Source organism: Cylas formicarius, unplaced genomic scaffold (genome assembly GCF_029955315.1).
Source record: "Cylas formicarius isolate icCylForm1 unplaced genomic scaffold, icCylForm1.1 PGA_scaffold_12__32_contigs__length_19106922, whole genome shotgun sequence".
NCBI lineage: Eukaryota > Metazoa > Arthropoda > Insecta > Coleoptera > Brentidae > Cylas > Cylas formicarius.
Genome location: NW_026844225.1, coordinates 3,660,977 through 3,684,471, shown reverse-complemented (window position 1 = coordinate 3,684,471; position 23,495 = coordinate 3,660,977). Strand labels below are relative to the sequence as shown.

General features: G+C 35.5%; 1 protein-coding gene and 1 long non-coding RNA gene across 2 annotated transcripts; one reads left to right on the top strand and one right to left on the bottom strand.

The window, feature by feature from the left end:
- Window positions 1-78: 78 nt before the first annotated feature.
- On the bottom strand, window positions 79-3,571 carry LOC132695741 (uncharacterized). The gene is made up of 4 exons (XR_009617877.1): window positions 3,439-3,571; window positions 3,314-3,378; window positions 2,929-3,257; window positions 79-764 (listed from the first exon to the last, which is right to left on the bottom strand). It is a non-coding gene; the product is annotated as an uncharacterized LOC132695741 (long non-coding RNA).
- Window positions 3,572-3,898: 327 nt separating this feature from the next.
- On the top strand, window positions 3,899-5,088 carry LOC132695740 (uncharacterized). The gene is made up of 2 exons (XM_060660194.1): window positions 3,899-4,035; window positions 4,742-5,088. The coding sequence occupies exons 1-2, from the start codon at window positions 3,990-3,992 to the stop codon at window positions 5,086-5,088; spliced, it is 393 nt and encodes a 130-aa protein (XP_060516177.1). The 5' UTR covers window positions 3,899-3,989.
- The last annotated feature ends 18,407 nt before the right edge of the window (window positions 5,089-23,495 follow it).

Here is a 23,495-nt window from a genome sequence, read left to right as displayed (position 1 = left end):
TTACAAACTTCTGTGTAATTATTATGCGGTGTTGTGGTGGTGGTAAAAAAGAAAATAGCGTCTAAATATATACATGTTTATTCTTGTTGCAATACAATGGAATACAATCAATACATAAAAGTCTTATCTACAGTTACATATGTTATAATAAAACCACAGTATTAATAGTTCAATGGACTATCAGAAAAGCGTAACTTTTTTCCATATTTCCTCTCATCGTGAAGCATTAAATTACATTCATCTTCAGTTTCTACAGTGAACAAAACTTCTTCAAAGCAGCTTTGACACCAAAATTGTTTATCGTGATATACATCATTCAAATTATTTATATCCAGCTGTAAATGATAGTGATCCAATAAAAGTCTAAAATTTTTCTTTTTAAATTTTTTAACTAGTTGAAATATAAAGTGACAAGATTTACAAACTAAAATTTCCGAATATTTTATCCTGTAATAACTGACCCATAAACAGTAAGCGGATTCTCCGTCAAAATCAATGGTTGGAGTTGCCAAAATGCTATTTCTGTAAGACGATCCAAATCTCTTATTCAACAGAATGAATTCTAAATTTAATAAAGAATTGCCATCAGACTGGAGCGCTAATTGTTTAAGGTACTTCCATCTATATTTCGAATAATATTTAAATATTAGTATCGTTAGTTTCCAAGGCAAAGGTGACTCAAGCAAAAAATCAGCACTACACCTAATATTTTCGCAAATTGTTATAATACAAAGGCTTTCTAATGTAAGTTGTTTGACCATAATCTGTAACAAAAATATATTAAAAAATAATTACGGCACTTTATAATGTCCCCACGGAAGCGTTTCATATGAATTCGGCAAAAGATAACGTTTATCGTCTAAAGGACTCAAGGCAACTTTTGTTTGTTCGATGCTAAATACATTGTGAGTGTATGAACGAATGGTTCGTTGAGTGGCGTACTTTTCCCTAAAATTTGTTAAGCATTCTACGTAGTCATCAAATGAAATTTTATTTTTTACAATATTGTACTGAATACCCTTTGACTTTTTAACTACCGAACCCGTTAAAATTTTGAAAGTATACATTTTCGACCTTAACCCCGCATAATGACTAATGATGGTGCCATTAGTCTCATCCTTCATCAACCCCAAAACCTTTTTGTTGATTTGCGGTATATTATAGGGATTGTCATTAGGATAATCAGACGTGTCAAATTTTTGTTAAATCGGCCTTAATAACGCTTTCATATGCGTCATAACATTTGATATTATAAATGAAACTGTCCGTATCCATGTATTGAATTTTACATTTTTCGGGACCCAAATTTGGAAGCATGTAATTATAATGAAACTCGTACATGGTCGTTTTCGACAAATCCAATATGGACATTCCAATATAAAGTGGCTTATTAAAGCAAAGTTCCGATTTTTTTAATTCTATAAGCAACAAATTGTTATCAAGTATGGTTCTACTGTGAAATCTAGGACTAGAAATTAAATTTTTCGCACCGTAGCGACCATCCCACGCTTTAACAAATTTAACAATACGATGCTTGCGAATGTTTTCCATTGTTTTACCGTAAGCGGCATTATTAAACAATTTGTATAAATTTATACCAAATTTTGTCTTTGCTTGGGTTCTTAATTTATTATTATGATCGATATAACATTTCAACCAACGAGATTGGTTAAATTTTAATATTTTGTGAATTTTCTTTAGTACGAGACCGTTTTTGAGAGCCTGTTTTAAATTGCGATAGTGTATGACGTATTTTTCTTTATTATACAAAGTAGTCATTAGTTTTGGTAACTTTGAATTGGGGGGCACTCGATGTTCGGCACAAAATGGAAAATCTCTATGTGTGTCATGTAATTTCTGCGGGTATTCCAGGTCTACCTCTAGGATATATCCTTGGGAAGATTCATCTGGAATGTTCATGACAGTAAATGAATCAATCTCTTGATGAGACATCCAGTCGAATCCTCCGTAAGGAAGAGGCTCGCACATGGCCTTGCCATAGAGGTTATTGACGTCAAAGTACATGATATAGGAATCATCCCTGGATGAATCGTAGTTGGGCATATATTTATTGTTGGCCTCCGCATATCTACCAACACACACCGAAATTCCACCTCGTATAGCCCGCTCGATAATCATAATTTGGTCAATGTCGCACAACGAAGGATGATCCGTTACCCATTTCAAATTTATTAATGTTAATCTCTAAATAAATAATATTATTTAAAGCCCACCCGGAATCACGTTCCTGAAACTCTGACATTTGATTTAAAATTTTATCTTGCACATTTTCAACAAACCAATCATTCAATTCTGTTCCTAAATCAACTACAGCATTTCCGGTACTCAGATATTTAACATCAACTTCGCCTTGGACATCATTTTTTGCCTTAATAAATTCACCGCAAAATGTGGTATTTACTTTCAGCAATAAAAATTTCTTTAAAATTTGACTAATTTTTTGTTGAAATATTGGACGAGAATCGTTTAAAAATTGAATTAAATCTTTATGAAGTAAATTAATTATGACACCAGTCTGAACTCTTCCCTGGAAACACGACGCTACCGATTCCCATACAACCATTTCATTTGTGTTTGTCTCGCGGCTACTACTTTGTAATCCCAATCCAAAATGCTTATGTTGATAATTAAGAATAATTTTTCTAATAGCTTTCAGATGTTGAATTGTAGTTTGTAATTTTCTTTTTAACCCAATAGATAAATCCTTTTCGTTAGAAACGATTTGGTTGCAAGATTCAATATTTTTACTTAGTCTCCTAAGCCACACATCACTATCTCTAAGAGTGAACTTGTCGGAAATATGCTTTTTTAATTTTTGTAAGGTTAAAATTAAGATTTGCGCTCTATGAATGATCTGCTTTACGCGCATCGTGGTTTATTAAATATATAACAGTAAATAAGACTTACCCTGTATAATATGTTGATTAATTTTGAATTATTTTGAATTTCTTTAAAGAGTTGGGCTTTCCAATATCTTTGGATCCCTCGTAGACCAGTTTGTACTGCCCCGACGCAAAGTGTTCTAGTCTCGGACGGAAAGCTTCTGTCACGCGAGTAGGAAGAAATACTACGGAATTTTCTAATTGCAGCAACACGGAATTGCCAAATTTTGTATTAACAATTTTGGCTCTAGTAATTTTAAACGGAACGCCTATCGGCAATTCATGCAGTTTGACAATCGGCTGCTCAAAATCACCTTCTGCAAGACAGGTTTGATTCAGTTGACTTAAGTCCATCTATAAATTATTATTAATTATTTTATCTCAAAATAAAAAAAATAAAAAAAACTTACGCTTAAGATTGGCTGCTATTCTATTTGCGGTTACGGGTTGAGAGTACTAAGATGATCTTTAGGACCTTTATAAAATAATAACAAATGTTAAAGAATTAAAATAAAACAATAAAAAAGGTACTTACTGCTTTTTTGTACGAACACCAAACCACTAAGTTAGCTTCCACGTTGCACGAATAATACCAAAAACAACTACTGACAAAACAGAGAAAAATGAGATGTATTTATACGGTGCGAGAATACTTTCTAAAAGTTAACAAACGAAGACACCTCCACATGCGTTGCAACAAATTTTTCCCATTACGTTAATCCCACGGAGCAAATATAAAGGGGGCAATTAATTATTATTCTCAACAAGCAAAACAACTCGACATTTAGACTCGGCGCGTTATGAAATTCCACATCCCATACGGAGATTGTAAAAAATGAAAGCAAGTTGGCCTTGATCTTTTGCGGCAACATACGTTCGTCCAACGTCCGAAGCGGTTGCGTTCCCGTGTGAAAGCGTGTTGACCCTGAGACTCCTATCTGCACGGTTGTCTGGCGACAACATCGCGTCTATTCAAATCGGCGTTGGTGCTTGTGGGTTGAAGACCTTTCGACTTTTAATTCAACCATGGAAGGAGTGCATGTGTATAAATACGTTGCATGTGTATTATAGACTATATTCAGTGCAATGAATACAGAAGTGCGATGTCCATTTCCCTACGACCCTACAACTGGTAAGTTTTATATTTTAATTACCTTTATACAGTGCGCGTCTTTTCTTGTGGGTTTCAGTTTGGGTTATCACTTTTTTGGTTAGTTTCTACCTGTTTTTAAAATATGATACTCATCTTTTTTACGTTGCATAATAACCGATTTAAATTGAGTGTTTTTAATATCTTTTAAATGACAGTGAATGGAAAAGGGAATTTTGGCTTTTAAAAAATAAACAATTTTTAAATTTGTTTCAAAAATGTGCGTTTTATGGGGAAAACGCGAAATATGTTTTATTTTTTGTACTAAAAAATTGCAGTTTGCCTTTTTGACAATAATAATCGAATTAAATTGAGCGTTTTTAATATCTTTTAAATGACAGTGAATAGGGAATTTTGGCTTTTAAAAAATAAACAATTTTTAAAATTATTTGATGACCCCCCACTTACTGAAAGTTTTGTTTCAAAAATGTGCGTTTTATGGGGAAAACGCGAAATATATACATTTTTTTGTTTATTTTTTGTACTAAAAAATTGCAGTTTGCCCTTTTGACAATAATACACTTACATTTAAATGACAGTGAATTGAAACGTGAATTTTGGTATGCGCGTATAACTTAAAAAACAATTTTTAAAATAATTTGATAACCCCCCTTTTTGGAAGTTTTGTTTAAAAAAAAAATGTGTGTTTTATAGGAAACGCTACATATCATACTTTGTTTTGTTCTAGAAAAAATCGCGGTTTGTCCGTATGACAAGTCGCATATTATGTTGGCGCATCGCTTAGGGCGTCACATATTCAAATCACACAAAGAGTACCGGGGGTTAGAATTCCCGGTACGACATGAAACGACAAGGGAACATCACCAGCAGCAGGAGCAACCCGGTGGATCAAAAGAAGAGCAGCAGGAGTACCCGGGTGGGTGGTCGACGGAGTGGGACGGCGAGGAGTGCACTTCGTATTTAGATTTCCTCCGGGAACGGGAAGAAGAACAACGCAAGGAACAGGAACAATGGGATGGTCGACTGAATCGACATAAAAAGAAGAAGAAACTCCTCGCCAGACCAATTTTATAAATAAAATAAAATAAAATGTATTAAAATTCAAGTTTATTTAATTATCCTCCCGATCCACCGCGTCACCGCGCCGCACCGTCACCGCCCTCTACCGGGGGGGCCTACGACGGTCGGAGCGCGCGACATCTAGCAGCGACGGGCGGAACCGGGGCAAAACAGGACGCTACACAAGCTGGCGACATCTAGCAGCGACGGGCGGAACCGGGGCAAAACAGGACGCTACACAAGCTGGGTGGGGGGCGGAGCGCACTCTGGTAGACAGGGGGGACACTAGGACGCCACGCGCGGGGGGCCCCCGCTGCGGGGGGGTTAGGAAATTGAGGTTATGTACGGTTTCTGTTGCTTATATCGGCACTATACATCTACTCGTCTGAATAGAAATCAGATTCTCTATGGCAGCGTAGGTTCGAAACCTACCTGCTGCAAACCACCATTATTTTGCTTGAAATATAATTTATGTAATTAGCAGCTCAGCCAAGAAAATTATGTCAATTATGGGGATTGAGTGCATAAATTTATAACAATGTAATGCCCTTATATTTCAAATGGCACATCACCAGAAATAGTTCTACTTTCAAACAGATTTAGCCCTAGTCTGTCGGTTAAGGCCTCTGACTAGAAATCAGATTCTCCATTTCAGCGTAGGTTCGAAACCTACCTGCTGCAAACGACCATTGTTTTGCTTGAAATTTAATTTTTGTAATTAGCAGCTCAGCCCAGAAAATTTTGTCAATTATGGGGATTGAGTGCATACATTTATAACAATATAATGCCCTTATATTTCAAATGGCACATCACCAGAAATAGTTTTACATTCAAACAGATTTAGCCCCGGTCTGTCGTTAATTCGTCTGACTAGAAATCAGATTCTCGATGGCAGCGTAGGTTCGAAACCTACCTACTGCAAACCATCATTGTTTTGCTTCAAATTTAATTTTCGTAAATAGCAGCTTATCCCAGAAAATTTTGTCAATTATGGGGATTGATTTCATTAATTTAAAACAATATAATGCCCTTATATTTCAAATGGCACATCACCAGAAATAGTTCTACCTTCAAACAGATTTAGCCCTGTTCTGTCGGTTAAGGCGTCTGACTAGAAATCAGATCTTCTATGGCAGCGTAGGTTCGAAACCTACCTGCTGCAAACGACCATTGTTTTGCTTGAAATATAATTTTCGTAAATAGCAGCTTATCCCAGAAAATTTTGTCAATTATGGGGATTGAGTTCATAAATTTAAAACAATATAATGCCCTTATATTTCAGATGGCACATCACCAGTAATAGTTCTACTTTCAAACAGATTTAGCATTGGTCTGCCGGTTAAGGCGTCTGACTAGAAATCAGATCCTCTATGGCAGCGTAGTTTCGAAACCTACCTGCTGCAAACGACAATTGTTTTGCTTGAAATATAATTTTCGTAAATAGCAGCTTATCCCAGAAAATTTTGTCAATTGTGGGGATTGAGTTCATAATTTAAAACAATATAATGCCCTTATATTTCAAATGGCACATCACCAGAAATAGTTCGAATTTCAAACAGATTTAGCCTTGGTCTGTCGGTTAAGGCGTCTGACTAGAAATCAGATTCTCTATGGCAGCGTAGTTTCGAAACCTACCTACTGCAAACGGCCATTGTTTTGCTTGAAATATATATTTTTTAATTAACAGCTCAGCCCAGAAATTTTTCTCAAATATGTGAATTGACTACATAAATTTAAAAAAATATAATTGCCTTATATTTCAACGCATGGCACATCACCAGAAATAGTTCGACTTTCAAACAGATTTAGCCTTGGTCTGTCGGTTAAGGCGTCTGACTAGAAATCAGATTCTCCATCAGCATAGGTTCGAAACCTACCTGCTGCAAACGACCATTGTTTTGCTTGAAATATATATTTTTTAATTAACAGCTCAGCACAGAAATTTTTCTCAAATATGGGGTGAGTGAATAAATTTATAAAAATATAATTTACTTATATTTCAACGCATGGGACATCACCAGAAATAGTTCGACTTTCAAACAGATTTAGCCTTGGTCTGTCGGTTAAGGCGTCTGACTAGAAATCAGATTCTCCATGGCAGCGTAGATTCGAAACCTACCTACAGCAACGGAAAATTTGTTTTGCTTGAAATATAATTTTTATAATTAGCAGCTCAGCCCAAAAAATGTGGTCAATTATGGGGATTGAGTGCATAAATATAAAACAATATAATGCCCTTATATTTTAAATGGCACATCACCGGAAATAGTTCTACTTTCAAACAGATTTAGCCTTGGTCTGTCGGTTAAGGCATCTGACCAGAAATCAGATTCTCTATCAGCATAGGCTCGAAACCTACCTACTGCAAACGACCATTATTTTGCTTGAAATATAATTTTCGTAAATAGCAGCTTATCCCAGAAAATTTTTCCAATTATGGGGATTGAGTTCATAAATTTAAAACAATATAATGCCCTTATATTTCAAATGGCACATCACCGGAAATAGTTCTACTTTCAAACAGATTTAGCCTTGGTCTGTCGGTTAAGGCGTCTGACTAGAAATCAGATTCTCTATCAGCATAGTTTCGAAACCTACCTACTGCAAACGACCATTGTTTTGCTTGAAATATAATTTTCGTAGATAGCAGCTTAAAACAGAAAATTTTGTCAATTATGGGGATTGAGTTCATAAATTTAAAACAATATAATGCCCTTATATTTCAAATGGCACATCACCAGAAATAGTTCGAATTTCAAACAGATTTAGCCTTGGTCTCTCGGTTAAGGCGTCTGACCGGAAATCAGATTCTCTATCAGCATAGGCTCGAAACCTACCTACTGCAAACGACCATTATTTTGCTTGAAATATAATTTTCGTAAATAGCAGCTTATCCCAGAAAATTTTTCCAATTATGGGGATTGAGTTCATAAATTTAAAACAATATAATGCTTTTATATTTCAAATGGCACATCACCGGAAATAGTTCTACTTTCAAACAGATTTAGCCTTGGTCTGTCGCTTAAGTCGTCTGACTAGAAATGAGATTCTCGATCAGCATAGGTTCGAAACCTACCTACTGCAAACGACCATTGTTTTGCTTGAAATATAATTTTCGTAAATAGCAGCTTAAAACAGAAAATTTTGTCAATTATGGGGATTGAGTTCATAAATTTAAAACAATATAATGGCCTTATATTTCAAATGGCACATCACCGGAAATAGTTCTACTTTCAAACAGATTTAGCCTTGGTCTGTCGGTTAAGGCGTCTGACCAGAAATCAGATTCTCTATCAGCATAGGCTCGAAACCTACCTACTGCAAACGACCATTATTTTGCTTGAAATATAATTTTCGTAAATAGCAGCTTATCCCAGAAAATTTTTCCAATTATGGGGATTGAGTTCATAAATTTAAAACAATATAATGCCCTTATATTTCAAATGGCACATCACCAGAAATAGTTCGAATTTCAAACAGATTTAGCCTTGGTCTCTCGGTTAAGGCGTCTGACTAGAAATCAGATTCTCTATCAGCATAGGTTCGAAACCTACCTAATGCAATCGACCATTGTTTTTCTTGAAATATAATTTTCGTAAATAGCAGCTTATCCCAGAAAATTTTGTCAATTGTGGGGATTGAGTTCATTAATTTAAAACAATATAATGCCCTTATATTTCAAATGGCACATCACCAAAAATAGTTCGAATTTCAAACAGATTTAGCCTTGGTCTCTCGGTTAAGGCGTCTGACCAGAAATCAGATTCTCTATCAGCATAGGCTCGAAACCTACCTACTGCAAACGACCATTGTTTTGCTTGAAATATAATTTTCGTAAATAGCAGCTTAAAACAGAAAATTTTGTCAATTATGGGGATTGAGTTCATAAATTTAAAACAATATGATGCCCTTATATTTCAAATGGCACATCACCAGAAATAGTTCTACTTTCAAACAGATTTAGCCCTAGTCTGTCGGTTAAGGCGTCTGAATAGAAATCAGATTCTCTATGGCAGCGTAGGTTCGAAACCTACCTGCTGCAAACGACCATTATTTTGCTTGAAATATAATTTATGTAATTAGCAGCTCAGCCAAGAAAATTTTGTCAATTATGGGGATTGAGTGCATAAATATATAACAATATAATGCCCTTATATTTCAAATGGCACATCACCAGAAATGGTTCTACTTTCAAACAGATTTAGCCCTGGTCTGTCGGTTAAGGCCTCTGACTAGAAATCAGATTCTCTATGGCAGCGTAGTTTCGAAACCTACCTACTGCAAACGGCCATTGTTTTGCTTGAAATATATATTTTTTAATTAACAGCTCAGCCCAGAAATTTTTCTCAATATAGGGGGATCGAGTGCATAAATTTATAAAAATATAAATTATTTATATTTCAACGCATAGCACATCACCAGAAATAGTTCGACTTTCAAACAGATTTAGCCTTGGTCTGTCGGTTAAAGCGTCTGACTTGAAATCAGATTCTCCATGGCAGCGTAGATTCGAAACCTACCTACAGCAAACGAAAATTTGTTTTGCTTGAAATATAATTTTTGTAATTAGCAGCTCAGCCCAAAAAATGTGGTCAATTATGGGGATTGAGTGCATAAATATATAACAATATAATGCTCTTATATTTCAAATGGCACATCACCAGAAATAGTTCGACTTTCAAACAGTTTTAGCCTTGGTCTGTCGGTTAAGGCGTCTGACTAGAAATCAGATTCTCTATCAGCATAGGTTCGAAAACTACCTGCTGCAAACGACCATTGTTTTGCTTGAAATATAATTTTCGTAAATAGCAGCTTATCCCAGAAAATTTTGTCAATTGTGGGGATTGAGTTCATAAATTTAAAACAATATGATGCCCTTATATTTCAAATGGCACATCACCAGAAATAGTTCTACTTTCAAACAGATTTAGCCCTAGTCTGTCGGTTAAGGCGTCTGAATAGAAATCATATTCTTTATTTTGCTTGAAATATAATTTATGTAATTAGCAGCTCAGCCAAGAAAATTTTGTCAATTATGGGGATTGAGTGCATAAATATATAACAATATAATGCTCTTATATTTCAAATGGCACATCACCAGAAATAGTTCTACTTTCAAATAGATTTAGCCCTAGTCTGTCGGTTAAGGCCTCTGACTAGAAATCCGATTCTCCATGGCAGCGTAGGTTGGAAACCTACCTGCTGCAAACGACCATTGTTTTGCTTGAAATATAATTTTTGTAATTAGTAGCTCAGCCCAGAAAATTTTGTCAATTATGGGCATTGAGTGCATACATTTATGACAATATAATGCTTTTATATTTCAAATGGCACATCACCAGAAATAGTTTTACATTCAAACAGATGTAACCCTGGTCTGTCGGTTAAGGCGTCTGACTAGAAATCAGATTCTCTATGGCAGCGTAGGTTCGAAACCTACCTACTGCAAACCACCACTGTTTTTCTTGAAATTTAATTTTCGTAAATAGCAGCTTATCCCAGAAAATTTTGTCAATTGTGGGGATTGAGTTCATAATTTAAAACAATATAATGCCCTTATATTTCAAATGGCACATCACCAGAAATAGTTCGAATTTCAAACAGATTTAGCCTTGGTCCCTCGGTTAAGGCGTCTGACCAGAAATCAGATTCTCTATCAGCATAGGTTCGAAACCTACATACCGCAAACCACCATTATTTTGCATGAAATATAATTTTCGTAAATAGCAGCTTATCCCAGAAAATTTTGTTAATTATGGGGATTGAGTTCATAAATTTAAAACAATATAATGCCCTTATATTTCGAATGGCACATCATCGGAAAAAGTTCTACTTTCAAACAGATTTAGCCCTGCTCTGTCGGTTAAGGCGGCTGACTAAAAATCAGATCTTCTATGGCAGCGTAGGTTCGAAACCTACCTGCTGCAAACGACCATTGTTTTGCTTGAAATATAATTTTCGTAAATAGCAGCTTATCCCAGAAAATTTTGTCAATTGTGGGGATTGAGTTCATAATTTAAAACAATATAATGCCCTTATATTTCAAATGGCACATCACCAGAAATAGTTCGAATTTCAAACAGATTTAGCCTTGGTCCCTCGGTTAAGGCGTCTGACCAGAAATCAGATTCTCTATCAGCATAGGCTCGAAACCTACTTACTGCAAACGACCATTATTTTCCTTGAAATATAATTTCCGTAAATAGCAGCTTATCCCAGAAAATTTTTCCAATTATGGGGATTGAGTTCATAAATTTAAAACAATATGATGCCCTTATATTTCAAATGGCACATCACCGGAAATAGTTCTACTTTCAAACAGATTTAGCCTTGGTCTGTCGGTTAAGGCGTCTGACCAGAAATCAGATTCTCTATCAGCATAGGCTCGAAACCTACCTACTGCAAACGACCATTGTTTTGCTTGAAATATAATTTTCGTAAATAGCAGCTTAAAACAGAAAATTTTGTCAATTATGGGGATTGAGTTCATAAATTTAAAACAATATAATGCCCTTATATTTCAAATGGCACATCACCAGAAATAGTTCGAATTTCAAACAGATTTAGCCTTGGTCTCTCGGTTAAGACGTCTGACCAGAAATCAGATTCTCTATCAGCATAGGCTCGAAACCTACCTACTGCAAACGACCATTATTTTGCTTGAAATATAATTTCCGTAAATAGCAGCTTATCCCAGAAAATTTTTCCAATTATGGGGATTGAGTTCATAAATTTAAAACAATATGATGCCCTTATATTTCAAATGGCACATCACCGGAAATAGTTCTACTTTCAAACAGATTTAGCCTTGGTCTGTCGGTTAAGGCGTCTGACTAGAAATCAGATTCTTTATCAGCATAGGTTCGAAACCTACCTACTGCAAACGACCATTGTTTTGCTTGAAATATAATTTTCGTAAATAGCAGCTTATAACAGAAAATTTTGTCAATTATGGGGATTGAGTTCATAAATTTAAAACAATATAATGCCCTTATGTTTCAAATGGCACATCACCGGAAATAGTTCTACTTTCAAACAGATTTAGCCTTGGTCTGTCGGTTAAGGCGTCTGACCAGAAATCAGATACTCTATCAGCATAGGCTCGAAACCTACCTACTGCAAACGACCATTATTTTGCTTGAAATATAATTTTCGTAAATAGCAGCTTATCCCAGAAAATTTTTCCAATTATGGGGATTGAGTTCATAAATTTAAAACAATATAATGCCCTTATATTTCAAATGGCACATCACCAGAAATAGTTCGAATTTCAAACAGATTTAGCCTTGGTCTCTCGGTTAAGGCGTCTGACCAGAAATCAGATTCTCTATCAGCATAGGTTCGAAACCTACATACTGCAAACGACCATTGTTTTGCTTGAAATATAATTTTCGTAAATAGCAGCTTATCCCAGAAAATTTTGTCAATTGCGGGGATTGAGTTCATAATTTAAAACAATATAATGCCCTTATATTTCAAATGGCACATCACCGGAAATAGTTCTACTTTCAAACGGATTTAGCCTTGGTCTGTCGGTTAAGGCGTCTGACTAGAAATCAGATTCTCTATGGCAGCGTAGTTTCGAAACCTACCTACTGCAAACGGCCATTGTTTTGCTTGAAATATATATTTTTTAATTAACAGCTCAGCCCAGAAATTTTTCTCAAATATGTGAATTGACTACATAAATTTAAAAAAATGTAATTGCCTTATATTTCAACGCATGGCACATCACCAGAAATAGTTCGACTTTCAAACAGATTTAGCCTTGGTCTGTCGGTTAAAGCGTCTGACTAGAAATCAGATTCTCCATCAGCATAGGTTCGAAACCTACCTGCTGCAAACGACCATTGTTTTGCTTGAAATATATATTTTTTAATTAACAGCTCAGCACAGAAATTTTTCTCAAATATGGGGTGAGTGCATAAATTTATAAAAATATAATTTACTTATATTTCAACGCATGGGACATCACCAGAAATAGTTCGACTTTCAAACAGATTTAGCCTTGGTCTCTCGGTTAAGGCGTCTGACCAGAAATCAGATTCTCTATCAGCATAGGTTCGAAACCTACATACTGCAAACGACCATTGTTTTGCTTCAAATATAATTTTCGTAAATAGCAGCTTATCCCAGAAAATTTTGTCAATTGCGGGGATTGAGTTCATAATTTAAAACAATATAATGCCCTTATATTTCAAATGGCACATCACCGGAAATAGTTCTACTTTCAAACGGATTTAGCCTTGGTCTGTCGGTTAAGGCGTCTGACTAGAAATCAGATTCTCTATGGCAGCGTAGTTTCGAAACCTACCTACTGCAAACGGCCATTGTTTTGCTTGAAATATATATTTTTTAATTAACAGCTCAGCCCAGAAATTTTTCTCAAATATGTGAATTGACTACATAAATTTAAAAAAATGTAATTGCCTTATATTTCAACGCATGGCACATCACCAGAAATAGTTCGACTTTCAAACAGATTTAGCCTTGGTCTGTCGGTTAAGGCGTCTGACTAGAAATCAGATTCTCCATCAGCATAGGTTCGAAACCTACCTGCTGCAAACGACCATTGTTTTGCTTGAAATATATATTTTTTAATTAACAGCTCAGCACAGAAATTTTTCTCAAATATGGGGTGAGTGCATAAATTTATAAAAATATAATTTACTTATATTTCAACGCATGGGACATCACCAGAAATAGTTCGACTTTCAAACAGATTTAGCCTTGGTCTGTCGGTTAAGGCGTCTGACTAGAAATCAGATTCTCCATGGCAGCGTAGATTCGAAACCTACCTACAGCAAACGAAAATTTGTTTTGCTTGAAATATAATTTTTATAATTAGCAGCTCAGCCCAAAAAATGTGGTCAATTATGGGGATTGAGTGCATAAATATATAACAATATAATGCCCTTTTATTTCAAATGGCACATCACCGGAAATAGTTCTACTTTCAAACAGATTTAGCCTTGGTCTGTCGGTTAAGGCATCTGACCAGAAATCAGATTCTCTATCAGCATAGGCTCGAAACCTACCTACTGCAAACGACCATTATTTTGCTTGAAATATAATTTTCGTAAATAGCAGCTTATCCCAGAAAATTTTTCCAATTATGGGGATTGAGTTCATAAATTTAAAACAATATAATGCCCTTATATTTCAAATGGCACATCACCGGAAATAGTTCTACTTTCAAACAGATTTAGCCTTGGTCTGTCGGTTAAGGCGTCTGACTAGAAATCAGATTCTCTATCAGCATAGTTTCGAAACCTACCTACTGCAAACGACCATTGTTTTGCTTGAAATATAATTTTCGTAGATAGCAGCTTAAAACAGAAAATTTTGTCAATTATGGGGATTGAGTTCATAAATTTAAAACAATATAATGCCCTTATATTTCAAATGGCACATCACCAGAAATAGTTCGAATTTCAAACAGATTTAGCCTTGGTCTCTCGGTTAAGGCGTCTGACCGGAAATCAGATTCTCTATCAGCATAGGCTCGAAACCTACCTACTGCAAACGACCATTATTTTGCTTGAAATATAATTTTCGTAAATAGCAGCTTATCCCAGAAAATTTTTCCAATTATGGGGATTGAGTTCATAAATTTAAAACAATATAATGCTCTTATATTTCAAATGGCACATCACCGGAAATAGTTCTACTTTCAAACAGATTTAGCCTTGGTCTGTCGGTTAAGGCGTCTGACTAGAAATGAGATTCTCGATCAGCATAGGTTCGAAACCTACCTACTGCAAACGACCATTGTTTTGCTTGAAATATAATTTTCGTAAATAGCAGCTTAAAACAGAAAATTTTGTCAATTATGGGGATTGAGTTCATAAATTTAAAACAATATAATGCCCTTATATTTCAAATGGCACATCACCGGAAATAGTTCTACTTTCAAACAGATTTAGCCTTGGTCTGTCGGTTAAGGCGTCTGACCAGAAATCAGATTCTCTATCAGCATAGGCTCGAAACCTACCTACTGCAAACGACCATTATTTTGCTTGAAATATAATTTTCGTAAATAGCAGCTTATCCCAGAAAATTTTTCCAATTATGGGGATTGAGTTCATAAATTTAAAACAATATAATGCCCTTATATTTCAAATGGCACATCACCAGAAATAGTTCGAATTTCAAACAGATTTAGCCTTGGTCTCTCGGTTAAGGCGTCTGACTAGAAATCAGATTCTCTATCAGCATAGGTTCGAAACCTACCTACTGCAAACGACCATTGTTTTGCTTGAAATATAATTTTCGTAAATAGCAGCTTATCCCAGAAAATTTTGTCAATTGTGGGGATTGAGTTCATAAATTTAAAACAATATAATGCCCTTATATTTCAAATGGCACATCACCAAAAATAGTTCAAATTTCAAACAGATTTAGCCTTGGTCTCTCGGTTAAGGCGTCTGACCAGAAATCAGATTCTCTATCAGCATAGGCTCGAAACCTACCTACTGCAAACGACCATTGTTTTGCTTGAAATATAATTTTCGTAAATAGCAGCTTAAAACAGAAAATTTTGTCAATTATGGGGATTGAGTTCATAAATTTAAAACAATATGATGCCCTTAGCATAGGCTCGAAACCTACCTACTGCAAACGACCATTGTTTTGCTTGAAATATAATTTTCGTAAATAGCAGCTTATCCCAGAAAATTTTGTCAATTGTGGGGATTGAGTTCATAAATTTAAAACAATATAATGCCCTTATATTTCAAATGGCACATCACCAGAAATAGTTCGAATTTCAAACAGATTTAGCCTTGGTCCCTCGGTTAAGGCGTCTGACCAGAAATCAGATTCTCTATCAGCATAGGTTCGAAACCTACATACTGCGAACCACCATTATTTTGCATGAAATATAATTTTCGTAAATAGCAGCTTATCCCAGAAAATTTTGTTAATTATGGGGATTGAGTTCATAAATTTAAAACAATATAATGCCCTTATATTTCGAATGGCACATCATCGGAAAAAGTTCTACTTTCAAACAGATTTAGCCCTGCTCTGTCGGTTAAGGCGTCTGACTAAAAATCAGATCTTCTATGGCAGCGTAGGTTCGAAACCTACCTGCTGCAAACGACCATTGTTTTGCTTGAAATATAATTTTCGTAAATAGCAGCTTATCCCAGAAAATTTTGTCAATTGTGGGGATTGAGTTCATAATTTAAAACAATACAATGCCCTTATATTTCAAATGGCACATCACCAGAAATAGTTCGACTTTCAAACAGTTTTAGCCTTGGTCTCTCGGTTAAGGCGTCTGACTAGAAATCAGATTCTCTATCAGCATAGGTTCGAAACCTACCTACTGCAAACGACCATTGTTTTGCTTGAAATATAATTTTCGTAAATAGCAGCTCAGTCCAGAAAATTGTGTCAATTATGGGGATTGAGTGCATACATTTAAAACAATATTTCAAATGGCACATCACCAGAAATAGTTCGAATTTCAAACAGATTTAGCCTTGGTCTCTCGGTTAAGGCGTCTGACCAGAAATCAGATTCTCTGTCAGCATAGGTTCGAAACCTACATACTGCAAACTACCATTATTTTGCTTGAAATATAATTTTCGTAAATAGCAGCTTATCCCAGAAAATTTTGTTAATTATGGGGATTGAGTTCATAAATTTAAAACAATATAATGCCCTTATATTTCGAATGGCACATCATCGGAAAAAGTTCTACTTTCAAACAGATTTAGCCCTGGTCTGTCGGTTAAGGCGTCTGACTAAAAATCAGATCCTCTATGGCAGCGTAGATTCGAAACCTACCTGCTGCAAACCACCATTGTTTGGCTTGAAATATAATTTTCGTAAATAGCAGCTTATCCCAGAAAATTTTGTCAATTGTGGGGATTGAGTTCATAATTTAAAACAATATAATGCATTTATATTTCAAATGGCACATCACCAGAAATAGTTCTACTTTCAAACAGATTTAGCCCTAGTCTGTCGGTTAAGGCGTCTGACTAAAAATCAGATCCTCTATGGCAGCGAAGGTTCGAAACCTACCTGCTGCAAACGACCATTGTTTTGCTTGAAATATAATTTTCGTAAATAGCAGCTTATCCCAGAAAATTTTGCCAATTGTGGGGATTGAGTTCATAATTTAAAACAATATAATGCCCTTATATTTCAAATGGCAAATCACCAGAAATAGTTCGAATTTCAAACAGATTTAGCCTTGGTCTCTCGGTTAAGGCGTCTGACCAGAAATCAGATTCTCTATCAGCATAGGTTCGAAACCTACATACTGCAAACTACCATTATTTTGCTTGAAATATAATTTTCGTAAATAGCAGCTTATCCCAGAAAATTTTGTTAATTATGGGGATTGAGTTCATAAATTTAAAACAATATAATGCCCTTATATTTCGAATGGCACATCATCGGAAAAAGTTCTACTTTCAAACAGATTTAGCCCTGGTCTGTCGGTTAAGGCGTCTGACTAAAAATCAGATCCTCTATGGCAGCGTAGGTTCGAAACCTACCTGCTGCAAACGACCATTGTTTTGCTTGAAATATAATTTTCGTAAATAGCAGCTTATCCCAGAAAATTTTGTCAATTGTGGGGATTGAGTTCATAATTTAAAACAATACAATGCCCTTATATTTCAAATGGCACATCACCAGAAATAGTTCGACTTTCAAACAGTTTTAGCCTTGGTCTGTCGGTTAAGGCGTCTGACTAGAAATCAGATTCTCTATCAGCATAGGTTCGAAAACTACCTGCTGCAAACGACAATTGTTTTGCTTGAAATATAATTTTCGTAAATAGCAGCTTATCCCAGAAAATTTTGTCAATTGTGGGGATTGAGTTCATAAATTTAAAACAATATAATGCCCTTATATTACAAATGGCACATCACCGGAAATAGTTCTACTTTCAAACAGATTTAGCCTTGGTCTCTCGGTTAAGGCGTCTGACTAGAAATCAGATTCTCATCAGCATAGGTTCGAAACCTACCTACTGCAAACGACCATTGTTTTGCTTGAAATATAATTTTCGTAAATAGCAGCTCAGTCCAGAAAATTTTGTCAATTATGGGGATTGAGTGCATACATTTAAAACAATATTTCAAATGGCACATCACCAGAAATAGTTCTACTTTCAAACAGATTTAGAACTGGTCTGTCGATTAAGTCGTCTGACTAAAAATCAGATCTTCTATGGCAGCGTAGGTTCGAAACCTACCTGCTGCAAACGACCATTGTTTTGCTTGAAATATAATTTTCGTAAATAGCAGCTTATCCCAGAAAATTTTGTCAATTGTGGGGATTGAGTTCATAATTTAAAACAATACAATGCCCTTATATTTCAAATGGCACATCACCAGAAATAGTTCGACTTTCAAACAGTTTTAGCCTTGGTCTCTCGGTTAAGGCGTCTGACTAGAAATCAGATTCTCTATCAGCATAGGTTCGAAACCTACCTACTGCAAACGACCATTGTTTTGCTTGAAATATAATTTTCGTAAATAGCAGCTCAGTCCAGAAAATTGTGTCAATTATGGGGATTGAGTGCATACATTTAAAACAATATTTCAAATGGCACATCACCAGAAATAGTTCGAATTTCAAACAGATTTAGCCTTGGTCTCTCGGTTAAGGCGTCTGACCAGAAATCAGATTCTCTGTCAGCATAGGTTCGAAACCTACATACTGCAAACTACCATTATTTTGCTTGAAATATAATTTTCGTAAATAGCAGCTTATCCCAGAAAATTTTGTTAATTATGGGGATTGAGTTCATAAATTTAAAACAATATAATGCCCTTATATTTCGAATGGCACATCATCGGAAAAAGTTCTACTTTCAAACAGATTTAGCCCTGGTCTGTCGGTTAAGGCGTCTGACTAAAAATCAGATCCTCTATGGCAGCGTAGATTCGAAACCTACCTGCTGCAAACCACCATTGTTTGGCTTGAAATATAATTTTCGTAAATAGCAGCTTATCCCAGAAAATTTTGTCAATTGTGGGGATTGAGTTCATAATTTAAAACAATATAATGCATTTATATTTCAAATGGCACATCACCAGAAATAGTTCTACTTTCAAACAAATTTAGCCCTAGTCTGTCGGTTAAGGCGTCTGACTAAAAATCAGATCCTCTATGGCAGCGAAGGTTCGAAACCTACCTGCTGCAAACGACCATTGTTTTGCTTGAAATATAATTTTCGTAAATAGCAGCTTATCCCAGAAAATTTTGCCAATTGTGGGGATTGAGTTCATAATTTAAAACAATATAATGCCCTTATATTTCAAATGGCAAATCACCAGAAATAGTTCGAATTTCAAACAGATTTAGCCTTGGTCTCTCGGTTAAGGCGTCTGACCAGAAATCAGATTCTCTATCAGCATAGGTTCGAAACCTACATACTGCAAACTACCATTATTTTGCTTGAAATATAATTTTCGTAAATAGCAGCTTATCCCAGAAAATTTTGTTAATTATGGGGATTGAGTTCATAAATTTAAAACAATATAATGCCATTATATTTCGAATGGCACATCATCGGAAAAAGTTCTACTTTCAAACAGATTTAGCCCTGGTCTGTCGGTTAAGGCGTCTGACTAAAAATCAGATCCTCTATGGCAGCGTAGGTTCGAAACCTACCTGCTGCAAACGACCATTGTTTTGCTTGAAATATAATTTTCGTAAATAGCAGCTTATCCCAGAAAATTTTGTCAATTGTGGGGATTGAGTTCATAATTTAAAACAATACAATGCCCTTATATTTCAAATGGCACATCACCAGAAATAGTTCGACTTTCAAACAGTTTTAGCCTTGGTCTGTCGGTTAAGGCGTCTGACTAGAAATCAGATTCTCTATCAGCATAGGTTCGAAAACTACCTGCTGCAAACGACAATTGTTTTGCTTGAAATATAATTTTCGTAAATAGCAGCTTATCCCAGAAAATTTTGTCAATTGTGGGGATTGAGTTCATAAATTTAAAACAATATAATGCCCTTATATTACAAATGGCACATCACCGGAAATAGTTCTACTTTCAAACAGATTTAGCCTTGGTCTCTCGGTTAAGGCGTCTGACTAGAAATCAGATTCTCATCAGCATAGGTTCGAAACCTACCTACTGCAAACGACCATTGTTTTGCTTGAAATATAATTTTCGTAAATAGCAGCTCAGTCCAGAAAATTTTGTCAATTATGGGGATTGAGTGCATACATTTAAAACAATATTTCAAATGGCACATCACCAGAAATAGTTCTACTTTCAAACAGATTTAGAACTGGTCTGTCGATTAAGTCGTCTGACTAGAAATCAGATTCTCCATGGCAGCGTAGTTTCGAAACCCACCTACTGCAAGCGGAAATTGTTTTGCTTCAAATATATATTTTTAAATTAACAGCTCAGCCCAGAAATTTTTCTCAGATATGGGGATTGAGTACATAAATTTATAAAAATATAATGGCCTTATATTTCAACGCTTGGCACATCACCAGAAATAGTTCGACTTTCAAACAGATTTAGCCTTGGTCTGTCGGTTAAGGCGTCTGACTAGAAATCAGATTCTCTATGGCAGCGTAGGTTCGAAACATACCTGCTGCAAACGACCATTGTTTTGCTTGAAATATAATTTTTGTAATTAGCAGCTCAGTCCAGAAAATTTTGTCAATTATGGGGATTGAGTGCATACATTTAAAACAATATAATGCCCTTATATTTCAAATGGCACATCACCAGAAATAGTTCGAATTTCAAACAGATTTAGCCTTGGTCTCTCGGTTAAGGCGTCTGACCAGAAATCAGATTCTCTATCAGCATAGGTTCGAAACCTACATACTGCAAACTACCATTATTTTGCTTGAAATATAATTTTCGTAAATAGCAGCTTATCCCAGAAAATTTTGTTAATTATGGGGATTGAGTTCATAAATTTAAAACAATATAATGCCCTTATATTTCGAATGGCACATCATCGGAAAAAGTTCTACTTTCAAACAGATTTAGCCCTGGTCTGTCGGTTAAGGCGTCTGACTAAAAATCAGATCCTCTATGGCAGCGTAGGTTCGAAACCTACCTGCTGCAAACCACCATTGTTTTGATTGAAATATAATTTTCGTAAATAGCAGCTTATCCCAGAAAATTTTGTCAATTGTGGGGATTGAGTTCATAATTTAAAACAATATAATGCATTTATATTTCAAATGGAACATCACCAGAAATAGTTCTACTTTCAAACAGATTTAGCCCTAGTCTGTCGGTTAAGGCGTCTGACTAAAAATCAGATCCTCTATGGCAGCGTAGGTTCGAAACCTACCTGCTGCAAACGACCATTGTTTTGCTTGAAATATAATTTTCGTAAATAGCAGCTTATCCCAGAAAATTTTGCCAATTGTGGGGATTGAGTTCATAATTTAAAACAATACAATGCCCTTATATTTCAAATGGCACATCACCAGAAATAGTTCGACTTTCAAACAGTTTTAGCCTTGGTCTGTCGGTTAAGGCGTCTGACTAGAAATCAGATTCTCTATCAGCATAGGTTCGAAAACTACCTGCTGCAAACGACAATTGTTTTGCTTGAAATATAATTTTCGTAAATAGCAGCTTATCCCAGAAAATTTTGTCAATTGTGGGGATTGAGTTCATAAATTTAAAACAATATAATGCCCTTATATTACAAATGGCACATCACCGGAAATAGTTCTACTTTCAAACAGATTTAGCCTTGGTCTCTCGGTTAAGGCGTCTGACTAGAAATCAGATTCTCTATCAGCATAGGTTCGAAACCTACCTACTGCAAACGACCATTGTTTTGCTTGAAATATAATTTTCGTAAATAGCAGCTCAGTCCAGAAAATTGTGTCAATTATGGGGATTGAGTGCATACATTTAAAACAATATTTCAAATGGCACATCACCAGAAATAGTTCGAATTTCAAACAGATTTAGCCTTGGTCTCTCGGTTAAGGCGTCTGACCAGAAATCAGATTCTCTATCAGCATAGGTTCGAAACCTACATACTGCAAACTACCATTATTTTGCTTGAAATATAATTTTCGTAAATAGCAGCTTATCCCAGAAAATTTTGTTAATTATGGGGATTGAGTTCATAAATTTAAAACAATATAATGCCCTTATATTTCGAATGGCACATCATCGGAAAAAGTTCTACTTTCAAACAGATTTAGCCCTGGTCTGTCGGTTAAGGCGTCAGACTAAAAATCAGATCCTCTATGGCAGCGTAGGTTCGAAACCTACCTGCTGCAAACCACCACTGTTTGGCTTGAAATATAATTTTCGTAAATAGCAGCTTATCCCAGAAAATTTTGTCAATTGTGGGGATTGAGTTCATAATTTAAAACAATATAATGCATTTATATTTCAAATGGCACATCACCAGAAATAGTTCTATTTTCAAACAGATTTAGCCCTAGTCTGTCGGTTAAGGCGTCTGACTAAAAATCAGATCCTCTATGGCAGCGAAGGTTCGAAACCTACCTGCTGCAAACGACCATTGTTTTGATTGAAATATAATTTTCGTAAATAGCAGCTTATCCCAGAAAATTTTGCCAATTGTGGAGATTGAGTTCATAATTTAAAACAATATAATGCCCTTATATTTCAAATGGCAAATCACCAGAAATAGTTCGAATTTCAAACAGATTTAGCCTTGGTCTCTCGGTTAAGGCGTCTGACCAGAAATCAGATTCTCTATCAGCATAGGTTCGAAACCTACATACTGCAAACTACCATTATTTTGCTTGAAATATAATTTTCGTAAATAGCAGCTTATCCCAGAAAATTTTGTTAATTATGGGGATTGAGTTCATAAATTTAAAACAATATAATGCCCTTATATTTCGAATGGCACATCATCGGAAAAAGTTCTACTTTCAAACAGATTTAGCCCTGGTCTGTCGGTTAAGGCGTCTGACTAAAAATCAGATCCTCTATGGCAGCGTAGGTTCGAAACCTACCTGCTGCAAACGACCATTGTTTTGCTTGAAATATAATTTTCGTAAATAGCAGCTTATCCCAGAAAATTTTGTCAATTGTGGGGATTGAGTTCATAATTTAAAACAATACAATGCCCTTATATTTCAAATGGCACATCACCAGAAATAGTTCGACTTTCAAACAGTTTTAGCCTTGGTCTGTCGGTTAAGGCGTCTGACTAGAAATCAGATTCTCTATCAGCATAGGTTCGAAAACTACCTGCTGCAAACGACAATTGTTTTGCTTGAAATATAATTTTCGTAAATAGCAGCTTATCCCAGAAAATTTTGTCAATTGTGGGGATTGAGTTCATAAATTTAAAACAATATAATGCCCTTATATTACAAATGGCACATCACCGGAAATAGTTCTACTTTCAAACAGATTTAGCCTTGGTCTCTCGGTTAAGGCGTCTGACTAGAAATCAGA

Excerpts from the sequence above, each read along its gene's own strand:
- LOC132695740 (XM_060660194.1), top strand. The coding sequence starts at position 3,990 with ATGAATACAGAAGTGCGATGTCCATTTCCCTACGACCCTACAACTG. Across the intron at positions 4,036-4,741 it reads TCCCTACGACCCTACAACTG|AAAAAATCGCGGTTTGTCCG; the intron begins GTAAGTTTTATA and ends GTTTTGTTCTAG.